The sequence below is a fragment of the Chondrus crispus genome, genomic scaffold (genome assembly GCF_000350225.1).
Source record: "Chondrus crispus Stackhouse genomic scaffold, scaffold_26, whole genome shotgun sequence".
Taxonomy (NCBI): Eukaryota; Rhodophyta; class Florideophyceae; order Gigartinales; family Gigartinaceae; genus Chondrus; species Chondrus crispus.
Genome location: NW_005179159.1, coordinates 310892 through 328347, shown reverse-complemented (window position 1 = coordinate 328347; position 17456 = coordinate 310892). Strand labels below are relative to the sequence as shown.

Below are 17456 nucleotides of genomic sequence, written 5' to 3'. Positions count from 1 at the left end.
GTGGTTATCTGGCCAGGTTAAGGAGCGAAGGAGTTCTCTACTGGCATCCTCCGCCCCTGTCAAATGCGCCATATGCAGCGGAAGGACATGGTTGTCTGGCGAGGTCGCGGAGCGAAGGAGGTCTGTGGGACAATTGCGACACCAATCAATGACCCATCGGACGAGGTAGATGACGTTGACAATTACGAACATACACAAGGCGAGAAAGGAATAGTTCGATTGCCACGGTAGCTCGTGGGGGGGGGCGGGGGGCCGGGCTATTGGTTGGTGCGGTGGGGATTGTTACAGGGCCGGAGAGATCGAATAGAGATTTCGGGGAGGCGTGGCCCAATGGGAAGGGCTGGTATGGCGCGGAGCCGTTAGGAGGGAGCGCTGCGCAGGAAAAGAATGAGTACGCTGCATTCGGCGTCCTGCCCTCCTCCAGTGCCTGCGACGCGCTGCAAGTGGCATATCGCCCGTTGGAGGCACCGCTGTGACCCCGCCTCCCCCCCCCGCGTGCGCGTGCGATACCGTGGCGCTTGCTTTCCTTTTTGCGAGTTCGAATCCTTGTTTTTTGCTTCATTTCTCTTGTCGGCGCTTGTAAGCAGCCGAACCCTCCGACCCGCGCCATCACACGAGTCCTCACGCCCGACACGGCCCCTTTTTACTACAGCATTCTATATGCATTCATGGAGTGGCTGCAAAACCGTAAGCATATTGGCGATGCCTCCGAAACTCCCAAGTGCGAAATGGCGAAACGCGTCGGTTTACTGATTCCATGTCGGTAGTAATACCCGCCTTCAAATATTGTGTCACCCTGCCTTGGCTGCTGAGCATCGAACTTGAATCTCTTCTGGCCGGCCTATTTCTGACCAGCTTTGCGGTACCCTTGAAGGGTACGGCATGCTACTGTAACTCCTCAATGATCACATCCACGTCCCCCACTTTGTCCCCCACTTTGTCACCCACCATACCCGTGCTGTTGTGCTGTTGTGCCACGGAAGATTCAACCGCGACCAGCAACACATCAATCGCTATCCGACCTTCTAATTAGGACATCTGATCATCTGATGGTGATTTACACGTGCGCACACGCGTGAGGCGAAACCAAAACTTCAACGATCAGACCTCCAGCTGAACTCAGCTACTCAAGTAGGCGAGTTAAGAAAGGCCCTGCCCAGGGCCTTTCTTGAGGGCCTTACAGTACTTGGCCCATTTCGAAACGTGAATACACGTCACACACGTGTTCAATGCACAACCCATAATTCTCAAATTAACATCGTCGGCCTTTCTTTGATCCGCCCACCATCTTCGTTGTACCGCTCCGCACTTGCCAAAAGTCCGCCCCGCCGCCTCTCTTGCTCCCCCACCTCCTCCCCACCGTCCCTGTTTGCTCTCCACAACCACGTGCGCCGTTCCCCTCCTTCGCGCAAGCCCGCTTCCCGTTCCGCCGAAGCTGCGCCGCGCGGGACCGCCGGAACCGGGCGACATCGCCATGGCATCGCCCACGCCGCGCTTCCAAGAGGGCGTGGAGCGCACGCGCATGGAGCGCATCGGCGCCCACTCGCACATCCGCGGCCTGGGCCTGGACGAGAACCTCAACGCCGCCCCGAGCGCGCAGGGCCTGGTCGGGCAGCTGGAGGCGCGCAAGGCCGCGGGCGTCATCGTGCGCATCATCGAGCAGGGCAAGATCGCGGGCCGCGCCGTCCTCATCGCGGGCCAGCCCGGCACGGGGAAGACCGCCATCGCCATGGGCATGGCACAGGCCCTCGGCTCGGAGACCCCCTTCACTAAGATGGCCGCCAGCGAGATCTTCTCGCTCGAGATGTCCAAGACCGAGGCCCTTACGCAGGCCCTGAGGAAGAGCATCGGCGTTAGGATTAAGGAGGAGACAGAGCTTATCGAAGGCGAGGTTGTGGAGATTCAAATTGATATGCCGCTCACGAGGTCGTCGGCCGCAGGGATGGCGAAGAGTGGCAAGCTCACGTTGAAGACCACGGAGATGGAGACCGTGTATGACTTGGGTACCAAGATGATTGACTCGTTGCAGAAGGAGAAAGTTACAAATGGTGATGTCATTACTATTGATAAGGCCACGGGAAAGATCTCAAAGCTCGGGCGCTCGTTTGCGCGGTCGCGTGATTATGATGCCATGGGGTCTACGACGAGGTTTGTTCAGTGTCCGGACGGCGAGTTGCAGCGACGGAAAGAGGTTGTACACGTCGTCTCTCTGCACGAAATTGATGTCATCAATTCACGGCAGCAAGGTTTCTTGGCATTATTCGCGGGGGACACGGGTGAGATTAAAGCGGAGGTGAGGGAGCAGATTGACGTCAAGGTTGCGGAGTGGAGGGAAGAGGGGAAAGCGGAAATTGTGCCGGGCGTTCTTTTCATTGACGAGGTGCACATGCTTGATATTGAATGCTTTTCCTTCATCAACAGAGCTCTCGAGTCGGAGCTCGCCCCAGTCCTTGTCGTGGCGTCGAACCGCGGAATCACTCGTATCAGGGGGACCACATACAAGTCGCCACATGGCCTTCCACTGGACTTGTTGGATAGGTTGCTTATTATAACTACCAAACCATACAACGAGAAGGACATTCGACAGATCTTGCAGCTACGCTGCGAAGAAGAAGACGTGGAGATCACGGAGAACGGACTAAACCTTCTCACGCGTATAGGTCTGGAAACCTCACTGAGATACGCCATGTATCTAATCACCTCTTCAGCACTCGTGTGCTCGAAGAGAAAGGGGACAGAGGTAGACGTGGAGGACATCAAGAGGACGTACACCTTGTTCTCCGACGTCAAGCGCAGTACGCAGGCCCTGAGCGACTTCCAAGACGAATATATGTTTAATGATGTCTCTCCAAAGTTGGTAGATGCCGCCTCGAAGGAAGCGACAGGCGATAGTGATGCTGTCATGGACGCGGCAAGTGCCCCTCCAGCAGAGGTGACCACGAAAACAGAGGCAATGCAAGTCTAAGTTGTACATATGAAATTAACGAGACGGGTTTAACATCGTTTGAGTTGTATGGATAAACCGCTGAAAAGACAAACGATGTGCCGGTTGGCGCCGTCCGTAACCATCACACCAGAAGAATAACGTACAGTGAAGTACATTATCTACGGAGGTTCCGGAGAGGACTCTGAGGAGAGGGGGTTCCATTTGATCATATGCGACGATTTAGCAGCAGGGAGGGGTCCCACCCTACAGCAGACCTTACCACCCTCGTTGAAGTAGGTGGGTGGCGCAGTTAGACTGACCTCCTGTCTTCCGTGGGCGCCGGCGCGGAGAAGTTGTATCTGGCTGGCAAAGCATCCCGGTGGGCGTTGCGGGCAATGGAGCTGTGCTTTCGTTAAAAAATTATCATCAAATTTGATTTCCTTCTGCTTTGTTTTTTGCTTTCTCTTCGGCGCTGCCGTTCGCAGAACTACTTTTTTTGGCTGACCCCGTTGAACACTAACTGTCGAAAAGTGCACAACGTTCAATTCGAGACTGTCTTACACTGCTCACCAATATCTTGGAACCCATTGCGATCATCGTCTCTGGGTGTCGCCAAAATTCAGTCTTCACGCAGCATTTGCATCGAAAGCGCTCGTGACAATCGGTGCGTGCGTTTCAGTCTCTTCTCACCTGACAAGCTCCTCCACTGAATGACAGGAGTGGAGGCGTCTGAAATCCGCCTAGGCGTCGCTGTGTTTGGAAGAGTTTCTGGCTTCCCGTGGTGGCCTGCCGTAGTGAGCAAATGCGAGCCCTCTGGTGAATGGCGGAAGGATGGCAAGTTTTGGGTCCGTTTCTTCAACGACCACACGGGTTCCTGGCTCAAGAGTTCGGAGATTCGCTCCTTTGACGATTATAACACGGACCGCTGCCTCGAGCACAACCACAAGGTACCTAAGTTTCGCCGCTATTCCGACAGAGTGTACAAGGCGTGCTCCCTCGCGGAAAAGTACATCTCAAGCCCGAAACGAATACGGATTCGCGTCCTGGGGCCGCGTGGGACGGATGGCGTGCCTCTCGGAGATGAACAGGAAGTCATTTCTATCAGTGCTGCGGATGCACCCGTCAAAGAGGAGGAGAGTGACCCGTCGGGTCATGCAACGGAGCATCGGAAGAATAACTATGCCCGATCGGGTAAGTCTGCTGGCAAACGGAAGAGAAACCAGCCCTCTTCAGATGACAATTCTGTGGAAGAAGAACCCATTGAAAATAAGCCTACGCGTCGGGGGTCGAAGAGCACAGCAGGAGAAGAGCGGACGAAACGCAAGCGAGTGAGATCACTGCGTTATGTAGAGTATATGAGTCCTATGGAAGCTCGCATGGCACATAGGCAAATTGGCCCTAATGTCGAGCACAATGGAAAACATAGCCACAATGACACCGATTTGGGCTTGCTGGACTATTCCCCACCAATGGGTTTGCAAAGTGAAGCTGAAAGGCATCTAAGAAGACCAAAAACAAATGACAATCCCGGCCTCTCCAGGAAATTATCCTTGAAATCAAGCAAAACAACATCAGAGAGAAGCACAGAAAAGCGAAGAGTGAGTGGACGAGGATCTCTTTCGGAAGGCTCATTGCACATATTGCCAAAAAAGGTGGAGCCTAAACTGGTAAAACCGGCCTCCGAGCGAAGCGAAGAAAGTCAAGATGCAAGCACTGAAACTAGAAGAGCGCGCAGTCTAGGGTGCATGCCGTCCCAATGGGGGCTAATCGTCGACAGCTACCAAAAAGGTTAGGTCATCCAACTGGGCGCAGGAGGAGCGTCCGATCGCGCGCAGATTGTAGCTTTGTAGCTCACACACCTGACGCCGATGAAACTGACAGCGAAGAAAACGCGGAAAGGGTCCGGAAGGTCGTATACGGCTCCCTGGAAGCAGTGGCGGAGGATCTGGTTGAGCATGCCGTACGTCAAAGAGAGAGTCCATCAAGAATTTGGAAAGGTGGCCACGTTCTAGATGGAAACTCAATGTCGCTGGGCGGAAGTGAATTGCTATGTTCTATTCTGAACCGGGTCAGCGACCTGGAGCGTGACGTTGCCCTGTTACAGAAGCAATCGACGGTTGAAGAGAAGGCTACCCTTGGAGAGGACCCGTCTGCAGCTGGATTGAAATCAGCAGTGGAGGCTCTCGCTTCGGCAACTGCCGTGTTTGCGAAAGTGCGAGAATATGACTCACTCGCCATCAGCAGGTCCCTGGACTTGCTGTGGGCGGACGGTCACTTTCCTTTACAAGGAGCTGACGGAGAGCTTCTTCGCACAGTGGCGAGATCTCTTGTGTTGGCATCCTGCAGGAGACGGCACGCTGAGAGGTGTTGGGAAGAAGTCCCAGCTATGCGAATGAGTCCAATTAAGAGCGCTAACAAGAAAAGCGTCCCCGGCACATCGCAGTTCGAAAATGTTGAGGGCGAGCCTGAGCGGGTGGTGCAGCAAAAAAGTGATGAAAGGAATGGTAGAATGGACGATGACCCGCGCCATTACCGTAAAGACCCGGTCACTGCAAAAAGGGAGAGGACACCATAAGGGAAAAGAAGCTGCAGACCATTTCAACAAATTGACATGCTGGCTTCTTCTCGAGAAGGGTAAACACCACCCCAAAGACCGGTAATTTTAAGTCGCCCCACTGACCCCTCCAGCACTAGACCAAGCGAGGACCTGGCATTTCTCGGATACGGACCATTAAAGCCTGGTCAGATGTTCATCGTATCGCAGTGACGCCCCGAGACAGAAGACGAGAAGATGTTGTTGCAGATCCCTTCAGAAATATGGCGCTCTTCTGGAGAGGGGGCAGGCTGGAAATAGAATGCAGGTCCGAGGTCTACGCGGCATGTCCGGTTCAGGTAGTCGGGTCTCGAGTATGTTTTGACAAACCACGAGTGAGAAAAACTTTCGTGTGGTCTCATGGCACAGGCGCGGACACATGCGCCTCACCCGTTTCACATTATGGAGCAGGCCTTTCGCATCCAGCCCGATAGCTGTGTCGTGCAGTTTACAATTTTGTCGAGTTAGATCTATCTAGGGCGCCCGAGCCTCCAGTCCCATTAACAGGAGGAGATGGTTTTGGGCCTCCGTTCGCGTGTAGTTGTTGCAAAAACTCTGCACCCGTGCAGAGCTCTGTAGCTCCGTATATCAACGTTTTGCCATTGGGTACGAGTGTCGAATTCTTGCCGTCTTGTTTCACTACCGAGCAAACGTGATCTTGACAGTTTTGATACTCAATGTAATTGCCGGGCCCCACAACGAATAAGATAGCCTCCTTCGCTGGCTTCCCTGCGTGTCCCACGCTACCCTTTGGAGCCTTTGGATCTAATGTCAAGTATCCTTCTAAAATTTCTGTGTCACCCTTCTGCTCCATTAGAGTTTGTACGACTCGAGCTGCCGCGAGCGCTTTGTCTGCGGAAATGATCAACTTATTCACATTGTTTGCGACCTGAGACAGAGTGTCCAGCACAGATGCTGCATACCCGCTCCCAATACTGGATGAGGTCGTAAGCGGGGCTGCTGGCACGCTCGAAATACTCTTTGTGAAGGCCCGAATGCTTTTCAGATAGCTGTATGCCCTCAAATCTGTGCACCCAGCCGCTTGCAGGGCAGCTGTGCAGCGCGATAACTCTGCGTCAGTGGCACTATCCACACATAAATAAAATATGAGGAAGACTCGGAGCTTATCTGTTGGCGTACCCCTCGCATCCCTCAGCAACGCCAACACGCGCCCTACGTCAAACGTGCCAGGTCTCGTCAGCAGCTCTTCCTCAACCTGGAAATATCCATCAAGTCCGCGGTCCTTGATCTGGTCTAGTAGCGCCGTCGCAATGTTTGTATGCAAATCAATCATGCGCTTCTTCTTCGTTAACTCCGGAATGCTGGAAATAGCCGCCGCGAGCTTATTTGCTGTGTTCTCATCTTTGACATCAGCAGTCATGGGGTCGATGGCATTCTCACCAACAGTCCCTGCCGTCCGATTTAGGTCCGCCACCTCTTCTTTATACCGCTGCAAGGACGTCTCGACAGCCTCGGCAACCTTCGGAAATGGCAAGCCGGCATTCTCTGCCCAGAAGAAATCGCTCTTATCCAAATCAAACACTCGCTTCTTCATCGGCGGTGGCATCCCAGGCATCGCCCCGGCTGCATCTTTAACCGGTACCGTGACGCGATTAAGCTTAAGTCCCAGTGTATCATGTGCGAGAGCCTGATATGTCCATGTATGATGTAGCATAACGGAAAGGTCGATGCTGCGATCTACGATGACGAGCAAAGGCCTCGTGACAGCCGTTGCTGAAAAGGAGCCGCCCGACTCTGAGAAGATGTTGTTGCTAGCGATTAAGTGCTCCCTGATCCTCCTTTCCAGCAGTGTGGCCACGAGCTGCGCAGGGCCGCCTCGTTGAGCGCGGATGACAGGAACCGCCGCAAGCGTGACTATAGCGCAAAAGAGTTTGTCGACGATGGTATTCACGCAGGCCTCGACGTCGGCATTAGAGACATTAGTCGCGGTGAGCCCGGTGTACAAGCCGGGCAAATTGAGGGAAAACAGGTTATCCTCCAAGGTTAAAAAGTCTGCGTACATGTCGTAGACCCTCGCGATAGCGCCCGGGGCAGCAACCAGGGAGTTAGTCTGACGCGCGACCGGGGCGGCGGCGACGCCCTCCGCGAGGGTCTCGAGCAGCTCCCTCGACACGCGTGTGGTGAAGTTAACCCAGAGGCTGGCGTACATGCCCTTTGCCGAGTCTGCGCAAATGCGGCGCACATTCTCTTCCGTGGGGGCGACGAGGTACACGGCCGGGACGTCCGGGATGGCGTGGCGGGCCGAGTGGAGCATCATGTGCAGCGTGACGCCGCGCGCTCGCAGATCAGCGACGCGGAGCAGAGGGGCGATGATTTCGCGCGCGGCCGCGTCGTAGATGAGGACCTTCCACACGTCGGATCCGTCGTCGGTCACGTCGGAGGTGGAGGCGCAGGCCGAGAGCATCTGCTCCAGGACGGCGCGCTGGCGCTCCTGAACGGAGAGACGGGCGCCAGAAGCGTCTGAGGGGATGAGGGAATACATGGGGCGGGGGCGGAAGCGGGGAGAAGGAAGGGCACGGAGAGAGGGGGCGACTTAGAGGAAAGGGGCGCGGGGCATGGTTGACGGACGATGTGCAACTGCCCAGCGGGGGTGGGATCACAAGCAGATGGGCCGTGACGTCTTGGTCCAGCAGGGCGGCTTGAAAGGGAATTCTGTCAAGGCCTCGTTCGTGGGCGCGGTGTCAGCCATTGCTTACTGTGCCATACGATAAGCTTAGGATTGAAGACACGTGTGAAACGTGTTTTGCGGCGTACTGTACCATGTTCGCCTCCTGAAAACACGTGGAAGCGCTGTCATCGCATGACACGTGTAACGTATTTCGTACTTATGTTGAGTGCAGTTCACTACACGCAATCGCTTCAGGTGGCTTCTCACCTCAGGGCCTCCTTTGAGAAGACAATAATCGCTTCAGGTGGCCATGGCTAGCTAGCTGTGGGCCGCAGATGCCATCGCCCATGTACAACCGTGTCATAAACGGCACAGAGAGGGTGAGACTCATGGGGACAGGTAAACATCTCTTTTTATAACCGCTATCGGCACCCATTGTTTTAGGGTCTTGCCGGAGTAACGCAACCCTTGAGGACCTTTCAAGATCTTTCTGCAGGCACTTACAGTCTTGTTACTACTAAGATGAAACGAGACCGTCCACGACGCCCTATAAACTCGTCCAGGACGGTCAGTTCCTCTCTAGTTGTCTCACTCTGCAGTGCAACCAGAGAGCGAGCATCCTCCCTCTCCTGCGCATACAGGTTACGTGGAAACGCACCCTCGACATTCCATTCCTCGATCTGTGGCACTGTCTTCAAGCTTCGGTAAGCAATCGTCGAGCATACCCTCCGCGCCAGGCCACGACCCCTTCAGGAAGCATCTAGAAATTTCCCTTCCGCCCACCCCGCCACGTTCACTCTCTCGCTCACCTCACGGCAAGCATTCCACCCCTCTACTTCTTCAGCTCGACTTCCTTTCTGCGCCTCATGCTACCCCGTCGTGCCTTGATTTCGATGCAGCTCCTAGTGCCTCGACCTCACCATCCTACTCTGCGCCTGCGTCCGTAGCACATCCTCCGCTACTTTGGAGAAGGCCTGACACTCAAAATTCCTACCCAACAGGGTCAGCAACCCCAACCTCCCTAGTATCAGATCCATGTGATATTCTTCCTGTACTTGGGACACGTTTATCCGAGTGTCTCCGGATAAACATCAGGTTTGTAGTTAAGAATATATCTGTACAATGCACAACTTGTACCGATTTCCAGATAGACAATCCCTGAAACTCGGCCCCCTTTCGCAACATTGTTCATCACTCACTGCTGATACTTGCACACTCTTGAAGCTCTTGCACGTGACAAGCAGTCAGTTTGGCCCAACTTGGCTCACCCTTCAATCACAAACTGCTCATGCAACAACCTCACTCATTGCTCCTGTAAATATCTGATTGCGGTCGGTCAGAAGACCTACCACCTTTCCATGAGCAATTGACAACAGAGAAATGAAAAGAACTTCCTCATCCCACCATAACTGTAACTCTGTATGACCAATAGATAGCGTCTGTCTTGCCCTTTCCAATCAATCGTCTACGAAACTAAAGACAGAAAACGTATATTCAATTTACAGACTTCCTTGAGCTTTGAAGTAAATAGCACATGACTACTACGACTCAAGTATTCATCAGGGGTCGGCTTCACAAAACGCATTAGTTCGTAACATGCCGTGAAACGTCATTTTGCATCCTTTTATCCGAGCGGAAACCCTCATATACAGCATTTCCGAAACACTTCTGCCTTGAAACAAACCTTCAACGGATAAGTGCTTCAATAATGAGAATGATCCGGCACCAGAAGAACAAGACTACTCACTACTTTCAAAAAGGATGACGGTTCTCTGCTAATTAGGTCGTGTAGAATGCGTGCCGCTCTTGGTGAATACATTCTTTCTTCATCGAAAACGAGAAGCTTTTGCTACATGCCAATAGGAATGATAACAATCAGTGGTTCGGAAGCATTTTATAGTTTTTTGTCAGTAACATGTGAGGTGGACAACAATGTGACAATACTGTGACCGGTATGATCCGCAATTAGTTTCGTACAGTGAAAGTACCAGGGTATAATCTTGCAAGAAGACAACTGTGAACAGAAAGAAGTTTTAACGAACTGTTAATTGCACTAAGCTACATGATAGCTCAGTGACTCTTACATGATAGGGAACGCGACCGAATGGCATGGTCCTGGAATTGTGATTATCTGATATAGGTGTCCTTCTGTGGCCTTTAGTACCCTCACTGCACTCATGTTATCCAACGCCTTCTCTATACTCCCCCATGATGATCGCTCATCGCTCCGCTGAGTGTATCTCTCTGTTTTTCAATTTCCCAAAAGGCTCTCACGACTTACAGGTCGGAAAACTTGGTGCAGTATATGAAAAAAACAGACAGCCGATGTACTTTTCTCCCCCTCCCTTGCTGTCCCACTCCAAGGACTGCTCGTGTAAGGGACGAAAGGCGTAGAATCCGTAGCCCATCTAATATCGCAACAGCTTCGTCAGAACCGATTGTATTCACGGAGCGAAGATGAGCGCACTATGCTCTATCCATAACCACTAGAGGACTGCAAGCAGAAACTTAAATCCCTGTATCATTGCGTAGTATAACCAGATCGTTTCCATTATGCCGCCCCTCGCCCCTTTCGGCAAGTTTCACTTTCACTCTCTTCTCGTGGAAAGTGAAAAAAGGGTTGCCGTCAAGAAACAGACAAGCTGCCAAGTGTGAAGTCGTTGACGTTCGGTGTAGTTGAAGCTAGTCCGACTCGATTAGTGTGGTTGCCAGAAGGGTGGCCAAACCTGCCCCACCTGGAAAGAAGAGTGTCTCTTCAGAAAAGCAGACTGTAATGTAAAGATAAAGCTCGATAGACGGTAGGTTTCACTGCCTGACAGTTGTTCGCCAGTTCTTTAGACTTTAAACTCATTTTCGTGACGGCTGCACCCATACTTGAAATGCGTGCGAGGTATCTAGTGAGAGAATTCGGTATTATGCGGTTTATGATGAACCGTGATAGCCTTTAGTGAACCTGCTAAATAAGATAATTTGCAATGTACTGCAGAGCTGTTTAGTTTGATTTACCGTTCCTGCATATTTTTGATCGTGATGATCTAGGCGGTTAGGAGTTTGCCTAACGAGTGAGGGTATTTCTGGTCGGGAATGGATTCCTTCTCCTTTCCGCTCCATGTGGGTAGCGAGGGCAAACATCAGCCAAAAGAATCTAAATTGGATTTGACCTGCAGCGATGCAAAAATCTTTAGACCCTGAAAAATGGAAGAGGAACAGTTCCATAATTTCATTGCCGCTCTTACGTATAGATGGCATCTGCTAGAAATTTGGAGGAGCTTTGAACACGTTCAGTGACATAGTAATAGCTTCCACATCGGTGTAATGATACAAAGATCCATACGAGTAATTGCAACTCGATTTGAAGTGGAATGTAGGAAGTTGTATAGGGTGGCATTGTGTCCGTCCACTTTTTTGATGAAACGACTTACCACAACAGGAGCTATCAAGACTGCCCATGGACTATGTTTCAGATTGCATAAACTCATTCTCAGGCACGGATACTAAACAATCTTTGTACACTGTTGTCGAAAATGCATCCTTAATTCGGACATCTAACCATGTGTTAAGTGCAAATAGCAAGCACGATCGGAAAACGTTCTTGACCAGAATCTTTCTTCGGGACTCAGTCAGAAGATTTCTACACGTCTGTTGGTGACGAATCCAGAGTCGAGGAATTGAGCAAAATGGCACTTCACACTCCGAAGACTGTGGTTGTTCTTTTCGTCTTCTTGTTTTTGACTTCGAAGGTCAGCGCAAGCCCTCGTTCCGGATGTCGGCTGCGTGGCTGCACTGGAACAGTGTTCAAGATCAAAGATTCTGACCTAAGCCTTGGGTCTTTTTCAAAGGCCAGGTGCGGTGGCGATTGCAACAAATATCGAATTTGTCGGGGAAGAGCCAGATGCCGCATTAAAACGAGAACTGAAGTCACCTGGAACGAAATGCTTGCGCTAGAGAGATTTGCAAATGGCGAAGAAAGCATCTTCAATTGGACTTCGCGGGATGCTGAAGCGGGTGCGACCCTGTCTCGAATGAGCGTATTCTCCGAATCAATTATAAAGCTCAAAGCCGCACCAGTTGGGAAATGTAATTGCCGGTGCAGGGAGAAGTACAGAGATCGATGCCCAAGGACGCCACGAGCGAGCAGTACTGCGCGGCAAATGTTTGGAACCTCTCTATCAAGGGATCCAGAGGAAAGAAGAATTCAGAGGATCAAGGCCTACAACAACTTGTGAAAAGTTGAAGGAGGTTTTGCTGGACACCATACTGGCAGTAGTAATAAAAGTTGTGAAAGGGTTTTTTGTCAAGACGTGAGTGCGGGCGGATATGCACGTTTAGTTCTATGAAAGAGGCGATGCGGTGGCATGAAAACACGCTCTTCTTCAGTTCACATGAAGGTTTAGATTTGGACCGAGTTTTCATGTTACGGGCTGGAGGATGGTCGTTGATAAAAAGCATATTGATAAATTAGTCACGTGTGCATTGTGAGTCCCAGAAAGGTTGTCCGTAAAGCCACGAAAACGCGTGTTTTGGCGGCGTGTTTGCTCATGTTTTCTTAACGAAAAGTTTTCAGACAACTCGCTTGGCAAAACTCACATCATACCGAAAACTTGGGGGCATGTGAGCTTTCCACGCGTTTCACATCCGTTTGATCACAGCATTGCCGGATCGACCCGTCTTGAAGGAAAACGAAGTGGGTTTCCGTTCTTTTCATCAGCGCAAACGAGTCTCAGACTGCACGGGTCGTACCGATACGCGTCATGGACGCCCCTATCGCTTCATCTGCGCAGAGTCCATCAACGGATCAAAGCGCGACAGGATCTGCCACAGATGCCGCCGAAGCAACCGCGAAAGGTAGACAAGTAGAAGCTTCTAAAAAAGTAGTTCTCTCCAGACGGCCCCCCTCAGCCTGTCAAGAAGATGAAACACATCGCTCTTTCGACTGAGAACCATTCTATCCGTGTGGCGAGCTACAATATTTGCTTCAGCGAATATACGCGCAGGTGCACGTGATCTGTCGGGCGGCACAACGTTGTACCAGACTTGCGTTTGTTGCGGGCAGACACCCTGCTGGAGGTCAGTCCCCAAAACCTGTGGCAGAATTTTTCAATCTCGGGTTTACTTAAGTCCAACGATTTTGTGGGCAAATGAAGAAAAAAAAAATAGCGCGTTATCTTACGGACAACCTTAGAGTGTGCTGGATTCTTGGCAGGAGTGCTGAAAACCCATGGCAAGGATTCAAATTCGATAATATTTTGAGACTTATCGTCATTCGGGACATCGTTTACCGAGTACCGGTCTGTCCTGGAGGACAGCGAGGGGTTGTACACGAAGGAAATTCGTTGTAAAGCACAATAGTCAGAGCTGCTACTAGAGACCAAGGCATTCACAGTCGCTTCCTCTCCAAAACTTTTTCTTGCGCGTAAGTACGCTGTTGCTTCTTTTGCCTACCAATGAGATTATCTTCTAGTTGGCCGTAATCGCCTAACGCCGATTCAGTGTGTCAACTGCATTCATGAAATGTCCAGTACTCACAGCGCTTGACACTACAACCATCACTCGCATGTTTCACAGTTTTCTTTTTCAGTGAGGTAGACGCTAGGTGGTAGACGCTAGGTTCGCGCCCGCCGTGAGGGGGGTCTTTCAAAAGCGCTCGCCTTAGACATCGAACGACTGGCCGTATATCTTAAAGAAGATGATCGCTGATCCGAAAAGCGAAATATTTCTCGCGAGCTTCATGTTCACCTAGAGGGAAGATAGAAATCCGTCATTTGCCCGTGGAAGTTGCTGGTTAGCAACCAGTGGTGTGGTAGTTGCGACGATTTGCGAGACAGCGCGCAGGAAGGATCACATACCTCTCGGATTTCGCCGTCACCAAAAGCTTTCGACATTGCGTAGTCAGCAGCCATGGAAATGTCTTCCATAATGGCCATACTGATGATGATAATTATCGAGATGGAATTGAGGGGTGCTAAGACGGTGGCTTGTTGATGAATGAAAGAAATGGGGGAGGTTGCGGAGGAGAAGGAGGTGAGGAGCACGCCGTCGACGCCAAAAGGGGCGTGGTAGCAGGGTTAGCCGAAACCTGTTAAATATTACTGAAATTCCAAAACACGGGAACAAAAAGCTGGGCCCTCGGGCGCATTCTCGGTATTCTCCTTTGAAAGAAGCAATTCAATTGAATTCGTTTCATTGCAGCTGGTGGTACAAGGCCCGTCTTTGTCCACCCGTACCTCCTTCAGCCCTCCGCAAGCACGATACTGAGTTCTTCAGAACTGTGAAGATTGTATCACTTGCCTTCCAGCGGATTGCTCTTGAAGGTCTTTTGCAAGCAGACTAGAAGTCAAATTCACCTCCAGAGAGCAAGCAGCAACTCTGCAGGAAGGCAAAATTTGACCAACCATGACGCCAGGCAATCGCGAAAAAGAGCCATCCACAGAGGAGCACTTGCAGATGTTGATATCCAAGCGAGGCAAAACGCGCAAGTTGTCTGCCTTGCAAGTGCGCATGCAAAAGAAGCTCGACTCTGGCAACTTCCGCATGCTCAACGAGTCCATGTATACCACGACTGGCAATGAGTCTCGTCAGCTCATGCAAGAAAACCCGCATCTCTTCAATGTGTATCATATGGGTTACTCGGAGCAAGTCAAACGCTGGCCGAGCAACCCGCTGGACGACATAATCAAGTTTCTCGCCACACAGGACCCGAGCCTTCGCATTGCAGACCTTGGATGCGGCGAGGCGCGTCTCGCAAAGAACGTCCCGCAACGACAGGTTATGTCGTTTGACCTCGTAGCGAACAACGAAAGGGTTACCGCATGCGACATTGCGAATGTACCGTTACCCGACTCTAGCGTTGATGTGGTTGTCTTTTGCCTCTCGCTGATGGGTACGAATTACGCCGACTTCATCACGGAGGCAAGAAGGATTCTTGTTCCAGACGGTTTGATGCTTGTGGCCGAGGTTGCATCACGGTTTGAGGACCATGACCCGAAGGACTTTGTAAGGGGAGTCGAGAGCCTTGGGTTCAACGTGGACTCAAGTCACCCTCTCACAAAAACACATCTTCAGTCTACGCCTGTGAAGGGCAAGCAACGAAGAAGAGGTGGAGGAAAGAAGAACAAAAAGAAGCACAAGACCGCCCAGCTAGAGGAATCACTGAGTAGCGCCGTGTTTTTCTATAAGTTTGCCTTTATAAGTATAAAGGACACTTCAAAAGGCGATTCAACGAGGAAAGCGGGAAAGGCGCTTCCAAAACTGGCTGCTTGTGTCTACAAGAAGCGATAGCACAAAGAGAAGTGAGGCTTTTTTGTCTGCACATAAACCGGTTATCCCAAGCGCATAATATGTGTCGAAATTGAAGTCACGACTCTCAACGCTTCCTCATATTGTTTAAATAACAGCGTGTCGTTTGGTACTCAGCTGATTGTCATAGTTAGGTATAAATACGTATACATCTCAAAAGTTAGTAAACGAAAAGGCAATGCCGAACCAGCATGCCTCTGAGCGCCTAATATTCTATGGAGCTTGGGTTCAAAATCGTTGCACCAGATCACAGTTGATGTTGGAGCCTGGGCGTAGGGCTTGTCTCGGATCTGTCGCTGAGGAAGTTGCTTCGTGCTATGGTCGCATCATTGCGTAACCTGCCGTCTCCAAGTCCTTCAAGGAGTCTGATGCGCAAATGGCGCAAGTACGTTAAATGCGATTGTTTCAGAACTCGTAGTGAATAAATCAAGTTATTGGTAGCTGAATAGGACGTCGTTTGTTCTGTTGAGCGATCGGGCAACGCTGCCATCGACCACGATCAAGATGCTCGCACACGACCGCCGAGTGTTTGTTTCGTTTCGGGATGGCACGTAAAAACGAGCCGTTGCTGGCTTGCTCCATAATACCCGCCATGGGAGCTTCGATACAACTGGTCTGTGCATGCCGGACTGGCAGTGGTACATGGGGACACAGCTCTGGTTCTGTTCAGTCTTTTAGGACTTCCGCAGTGGCAACTTGAACTTGTGAGAAAGAACAAGATGTCGTCTCTGTCGCTTGCAATTTGTTTGTCGTCGTTTCTGCTGTCTCGGTCGCTTGTGTCAGTTCTTTTATCTTCTCTGCTGAGCAAACGCTTTTGTTTGTCAACAGTCTTTCGTTTGTTTTTGCCCGTCGGCCGCGTCAATATCCGCTTCAGTCTTCAAGCCATCGTCTCTTTGTGTGTTTTTTGTGTGTTCTTTAATCTTCTGAATATTCGTTCTGCAGTTGAACTTGAACCTTTCCCAAACGTTGCCACCAAACCAGAGTTTGACTGGGCGACGTCTTGTCACAGCTCAACAAGACGAAGGGCGCACGACGGCTCCACTATCCATGCTCCCCTGACTCAGGGCTCCACAGAACCGACGAAACAGAAAGATGCTACAACGAATCACATTTCCACCATGCGACAGAGATAAGAATGCAATCAACTAGAAAAGAATACATGACAACTCATATAAAACCAAACATCGATCCAGACAAAGACTCTTCAAGGACCCCGCTTATCAGACAGCAAACGGAACATCCTACTCCGGTCCATTCGCGAGAAGACAACCAAAACCCTGTTGCAGAAACGGATAAACGAAAGGAAATCCACTCGTGTCGTGAACAGGACGGGGAAGGGGGCAGGGGGTGGTGGGTTTGCCGAAAACGACTAACTCAAGGAAGATTGAGAAAGACAAACCTGAACGAACGCAACGGTACGCTGACTCACTTAACGACTCTCCGGAGACGGCGGGGTGGTCTCAACCGGGGACAGCGGCGCGCTGCGCAGCTTTGGCGCGACGGCGGAGGACCTGATCTTCGGAGGAAGGTCGTCGCCCGCCCTGGGGCTGGGACGGCTGTCGCCATTGGGCCCATTACGACGCTCCCATCCCGGGGAGTCACCCCCCGGGGCGGCATTCTTGCGGTCGTACGGGGACCTATCCTTCCTCGGGGACGGGGTGCGGGAGCGCGGGGCGTGCCTCGGCCTGTCGGGATGGTCTGGCGGGAGCGGGTGACGGTGCGGGGACCCGGAGCGACGCCTGAACGGGGGTGGGCTCCGCGAGGCCGAGCGGCGCCTCCTGCGGCGATTGTAATAGTCATCGTCGGGCGGCCTGCGGTCGAACGGTGGGGACGGGGAGCGCGCGCGCTTGCGACCATAGTCATCGCGCGGCCTGTCCCTGTCGTCGAAGCGGTCGCGGTCCCAATCGCGGTCGCGGACGCGGTCGCGATCGTCCATGCCGTCGAAGCGGGCGCGCGGCTCGGCGTCGAAAGGGGCGCGGCGGTCGTGGAAGCCGGCATGCCTGGGCGGGGAG

At 51.9% G+C, this 17456-nt stretch overlaps 13 protein-coding genes; 8 read left to right on the top strand and 5 right to left on the bottom strand.

Annotated features, from left to right (window-relative positions):
* The window catches only part of CHC_T00004977001 (hypothetical protein), a 1029-nt gene extending 877 nt beyond the window's left edge, over positions 1–152 (top strand). Inside the window, exon 1 of the mRNA XM_005716750.1 lies at positions 1–152. This exon is cut by the window's left edge and continues 877 nt beyond it. Within this exon, the coding sequence (XP_005716807.1) occupies positions 1–152 (152 nt within the window).
* A 988-nt stretch (positions 153–1140) lies between these two features.
* CHC_T00004976001 (hypothetical protein) lies at positions 1141–1470 on the bottom strand. Its single transcript, XM_005716749.1, has one exon. It carries the CDS (start codon positions 1468–1470, stop codon positions 1141–1143), a length of 330 nt encoding a protein of 109 aa, XP_005716806.1.
* A 4-nt stretch (positions 1471–1474) lies between these two features.
* CHC_T00008309001 (RuvB-like DNA/RNA helicase reptin) lies at positions 1475–3360 on the top strand. XM_005716748.1 is given in 2 exon segments: positions 1475–2965; positions 2966–3360. The coding sequence occupies 1 exon segment, from the start codon at positions 1475–1477 to the stop codon at positions 2963–2965; it is 1491 nt and encodes a 496-aa protein (XP_005716805.1). The 3' UTR covers positions 2966–3360.
* A 276-nt stretch (positions 3361–3636) lies between these two features.
* CHC_T00004975001 (hypothetical protein) lies at positions 3637–4719 on the top strand. Its single transcript, XM_005716747.1, has one exon. It carries the CDS (start codon positions 3637–3639, stop codon positions 4717–4719), a length of 1083 nt encoding a protein of 360 aa, XP_005716804.1.
* Positions 4720–4949: 230 nt separating this feature from the next.
* CHC_T00004974001 (hypothetical protein) lies at positions 4950–5501 on the top strand. Its single transcript, XM_005716746.1, has one exon. The coding sequence runs from the start codon at positions 4950–4952 to the stop codon at positions 5499–5501; it is 552 nt and encodes a 183-aa protein (XP_005716803.1).
* Positions 5502–5668: 167 nt separating this feature from the next.
* Positions 5669–5881, bottom strand: CHC_T00004973001 (hypothetical protein). Its single transcript, XM_005716745.1, has one exon. It carries the CDS (start codon positions 5879–5881, stop codon positions 5669–5671), a length of 213 nt encoding a protein of 70 aa, XP_005716802.1.
* Positions 5882–5892: 11 nt separating this feature from the next.
* Positions 5893–8022, bottom strand: CHC_T00004972001 (hypothetical protein). XM_005716744.1 is given in 2 exon segments: positions 5893–5967; positions 5968–8022. The coding sequence occupies 1 exon segment, from the start codon at positions 8020–8022 to the stop codon at positions 5968–5970; it is 2055 nt and encodes a 684-aa protein (XP_005716801.1). The 3' UTR covers positions 5893–5967.
* Positions 8023–11825: 3803 nt separating this feature from the next.
* CHC_T00004971001 (hypothetical protein) lies at positions 11826–12374 on the top strand. The gene has a single exon (XM_005716743.1). The coding sequence runs from the start codon at positions 11826–11828 to the stop codon at positions 12372–12374; it is 549 nt and encodes a 182-aa protein (XP_005716800.1).
* A 1241-nt stretch (positions 12375–13615) lies between these two features.
* CHC_T00004970001 (hypothetical protein) lies at positions 13616–14136 on the bottom strand. XM_005716742.1 is given in 4 exon segments: positions 13616–13797; positions 13798–13884; positions 13995–14072; positions 14073–14136. 2 exon segments carry the CDS (start codon positions 14070–14072, stop codon positions 13798–13800), a joined length of 165 nt encoding a protein of 54 aa, XP_005716799.1. The 5' UTR covers positions 14073–14136; the 3' UTR covers positions 13616–13797.
* Positions 14137–14694: 558 nt separating this feature from the next.
* CHC_T00004969001 (hypothetical protein) lies at positions 14695–15678 on the top strand. XM_005716741.1 is given in 2 exon segments: positions 14695–15426; positions 15427–15678. 1 exon segment carries the CDS (start codon positions 14695–14697, stop codon positions 15424–15426), a length of 732 nt encoding a protein of 243 aa, XP_005716798.1. The 3' UTR covers positions 15427–15678.
* A 13-nt stretch (positions 15679–15691) lies between these two features.
* Positions 15692–15934, bottom strand: CHC_T00004968001 (hypothetical protein). The gene has a single exon (XM_005716740.1). It carries the CDS (start codon positions 15932–15934, stop codon positions 15692–15694), a length of 243 nt encoding a protein of 80 aa, XP_005716797.1.
* A 229-nt stretch (positions 15935–16163) lies between these two features.
* CHC_T00004967001 (hypothetical protein) lies at positions 16164–16577 on the top strand. Its single transcript, XM_005716739.1, has one exon. The coding sequence runs from the start codon at positions 16164–16166 to the stop codon at positions 16575–16577; it is 414 nt and encodes a 137-aa protein (XP_005716796.1).
* Positions 16578–16579: 2 nt separating this feature from the next.
* CHC_T00004966001 (hypothetical protein) overlaps positions 16580–17456 on the top strand; it is a 1416-nt gene continuing 539 nt past the window's right edge. The window contains exon 1 of the mRNA XM_005716738.1: positions 16580–17456. This exon is cut by the window's right edge and continues 539 nt beyond it. Within this exon, the coding sequence (XP_005716795.1) occupies positions 16580–17456 (877 nt within the window).

What these genes read in the sequence shown, in the direction of transcription:
- CHC_T00004970001 (XM_005716742.1), bottom strand. Translation starts at nt 14,072, where the DNA reads ATGGCCATTATGGAAGACATTTCCATGGCTGCTGACTACGCAATGTCG. An exon ending in GTGACGGCGAAATCCGAGAG is followed by an intron (nt 13,885 to 13,994) that starts GTATGTGATCCT and finishes TCTTCCCTCTAG; the next exon opens with GTGAACATGAAGCTCGCGAG.
- CHC_T00004968001 (XM_005716740.1), bottom strand. Translation starts at nt 15,934, where the DNA reads ATGGCAGCGTTGCCCGATCGCTCAACAGAACAAACGACGTCCTATTCA.
- CHC_T00004967001 (XM_005716739.1), top strand. Translation starts at nt 16,164, where the DNA reads ATGTCGTCTCTGTCGCTTGCAATTTGTTTGTCGTCGTTTCTGCTGTCT.
- CHC_T00008309001 (XM_005716748.1), top strand. Translation starts at nt 1,475, where the DNA reads ATGGCATCGCCCACGCCGCGCTTCCAAGAGGGCGTGGAGCGCACGCGC.
- CHC_T00004972001 (XM_005716744.1), bottom strand. Translation starts at nt 8,022, where the DNA reads ATGTATTCCCTCATCCCCTCAGACGCTTCTGGCGCCCGTCTCTCCGTT.
- CHC_T00004975001 (XM_005716747.1), top strand. Translation starts at nt 3,637, where the DNA reads ATGACAGGAGTGGAGGCGTCTGAAATCCGCCTAGGCGTCGCTGTGTTT.
- CHC_T00004971001 (XM_005716743.1), top strand. Translation starts at nt 11,826, where the DNA reads ATGGCACTTCACACTCCGAAGACTGTGGTTGTTCTTTTCGTCTTCTTG.
- CHC_T00004969001 (XM_005716741.1), top strand. Translation starts at nt 14,695, where the DNA reads ATGTATACCACGACTGGCAATGAGTCTCGTCAGCTCATGCAAGAAAAC.
- CHC_T00004974001 (XM_005716746.1), top strand. Translation starts at nt 4,950, where the DNA reads ATGTCGCTGGGCGGAAGTGAATTGCTATGTTCTATTCTGAACCGGGTC.
- CHC_T00004973001 (XM_005716745.1), bottom strand. Translation starts at nt 5,881, where the DNA reads ATGAGACCACACGAAAGTTTTTCTCACTCGTGGTTTGTCAAAACATAC.
- CHC_T00004976001 (XM_005716749.1), bottom strand. Translation starts at nt 1,470, where the DNA reads ATGTCGCCCGGTTCCGGCGGTCCCGCGCGGCGCAGCTTCGGCGGAACG.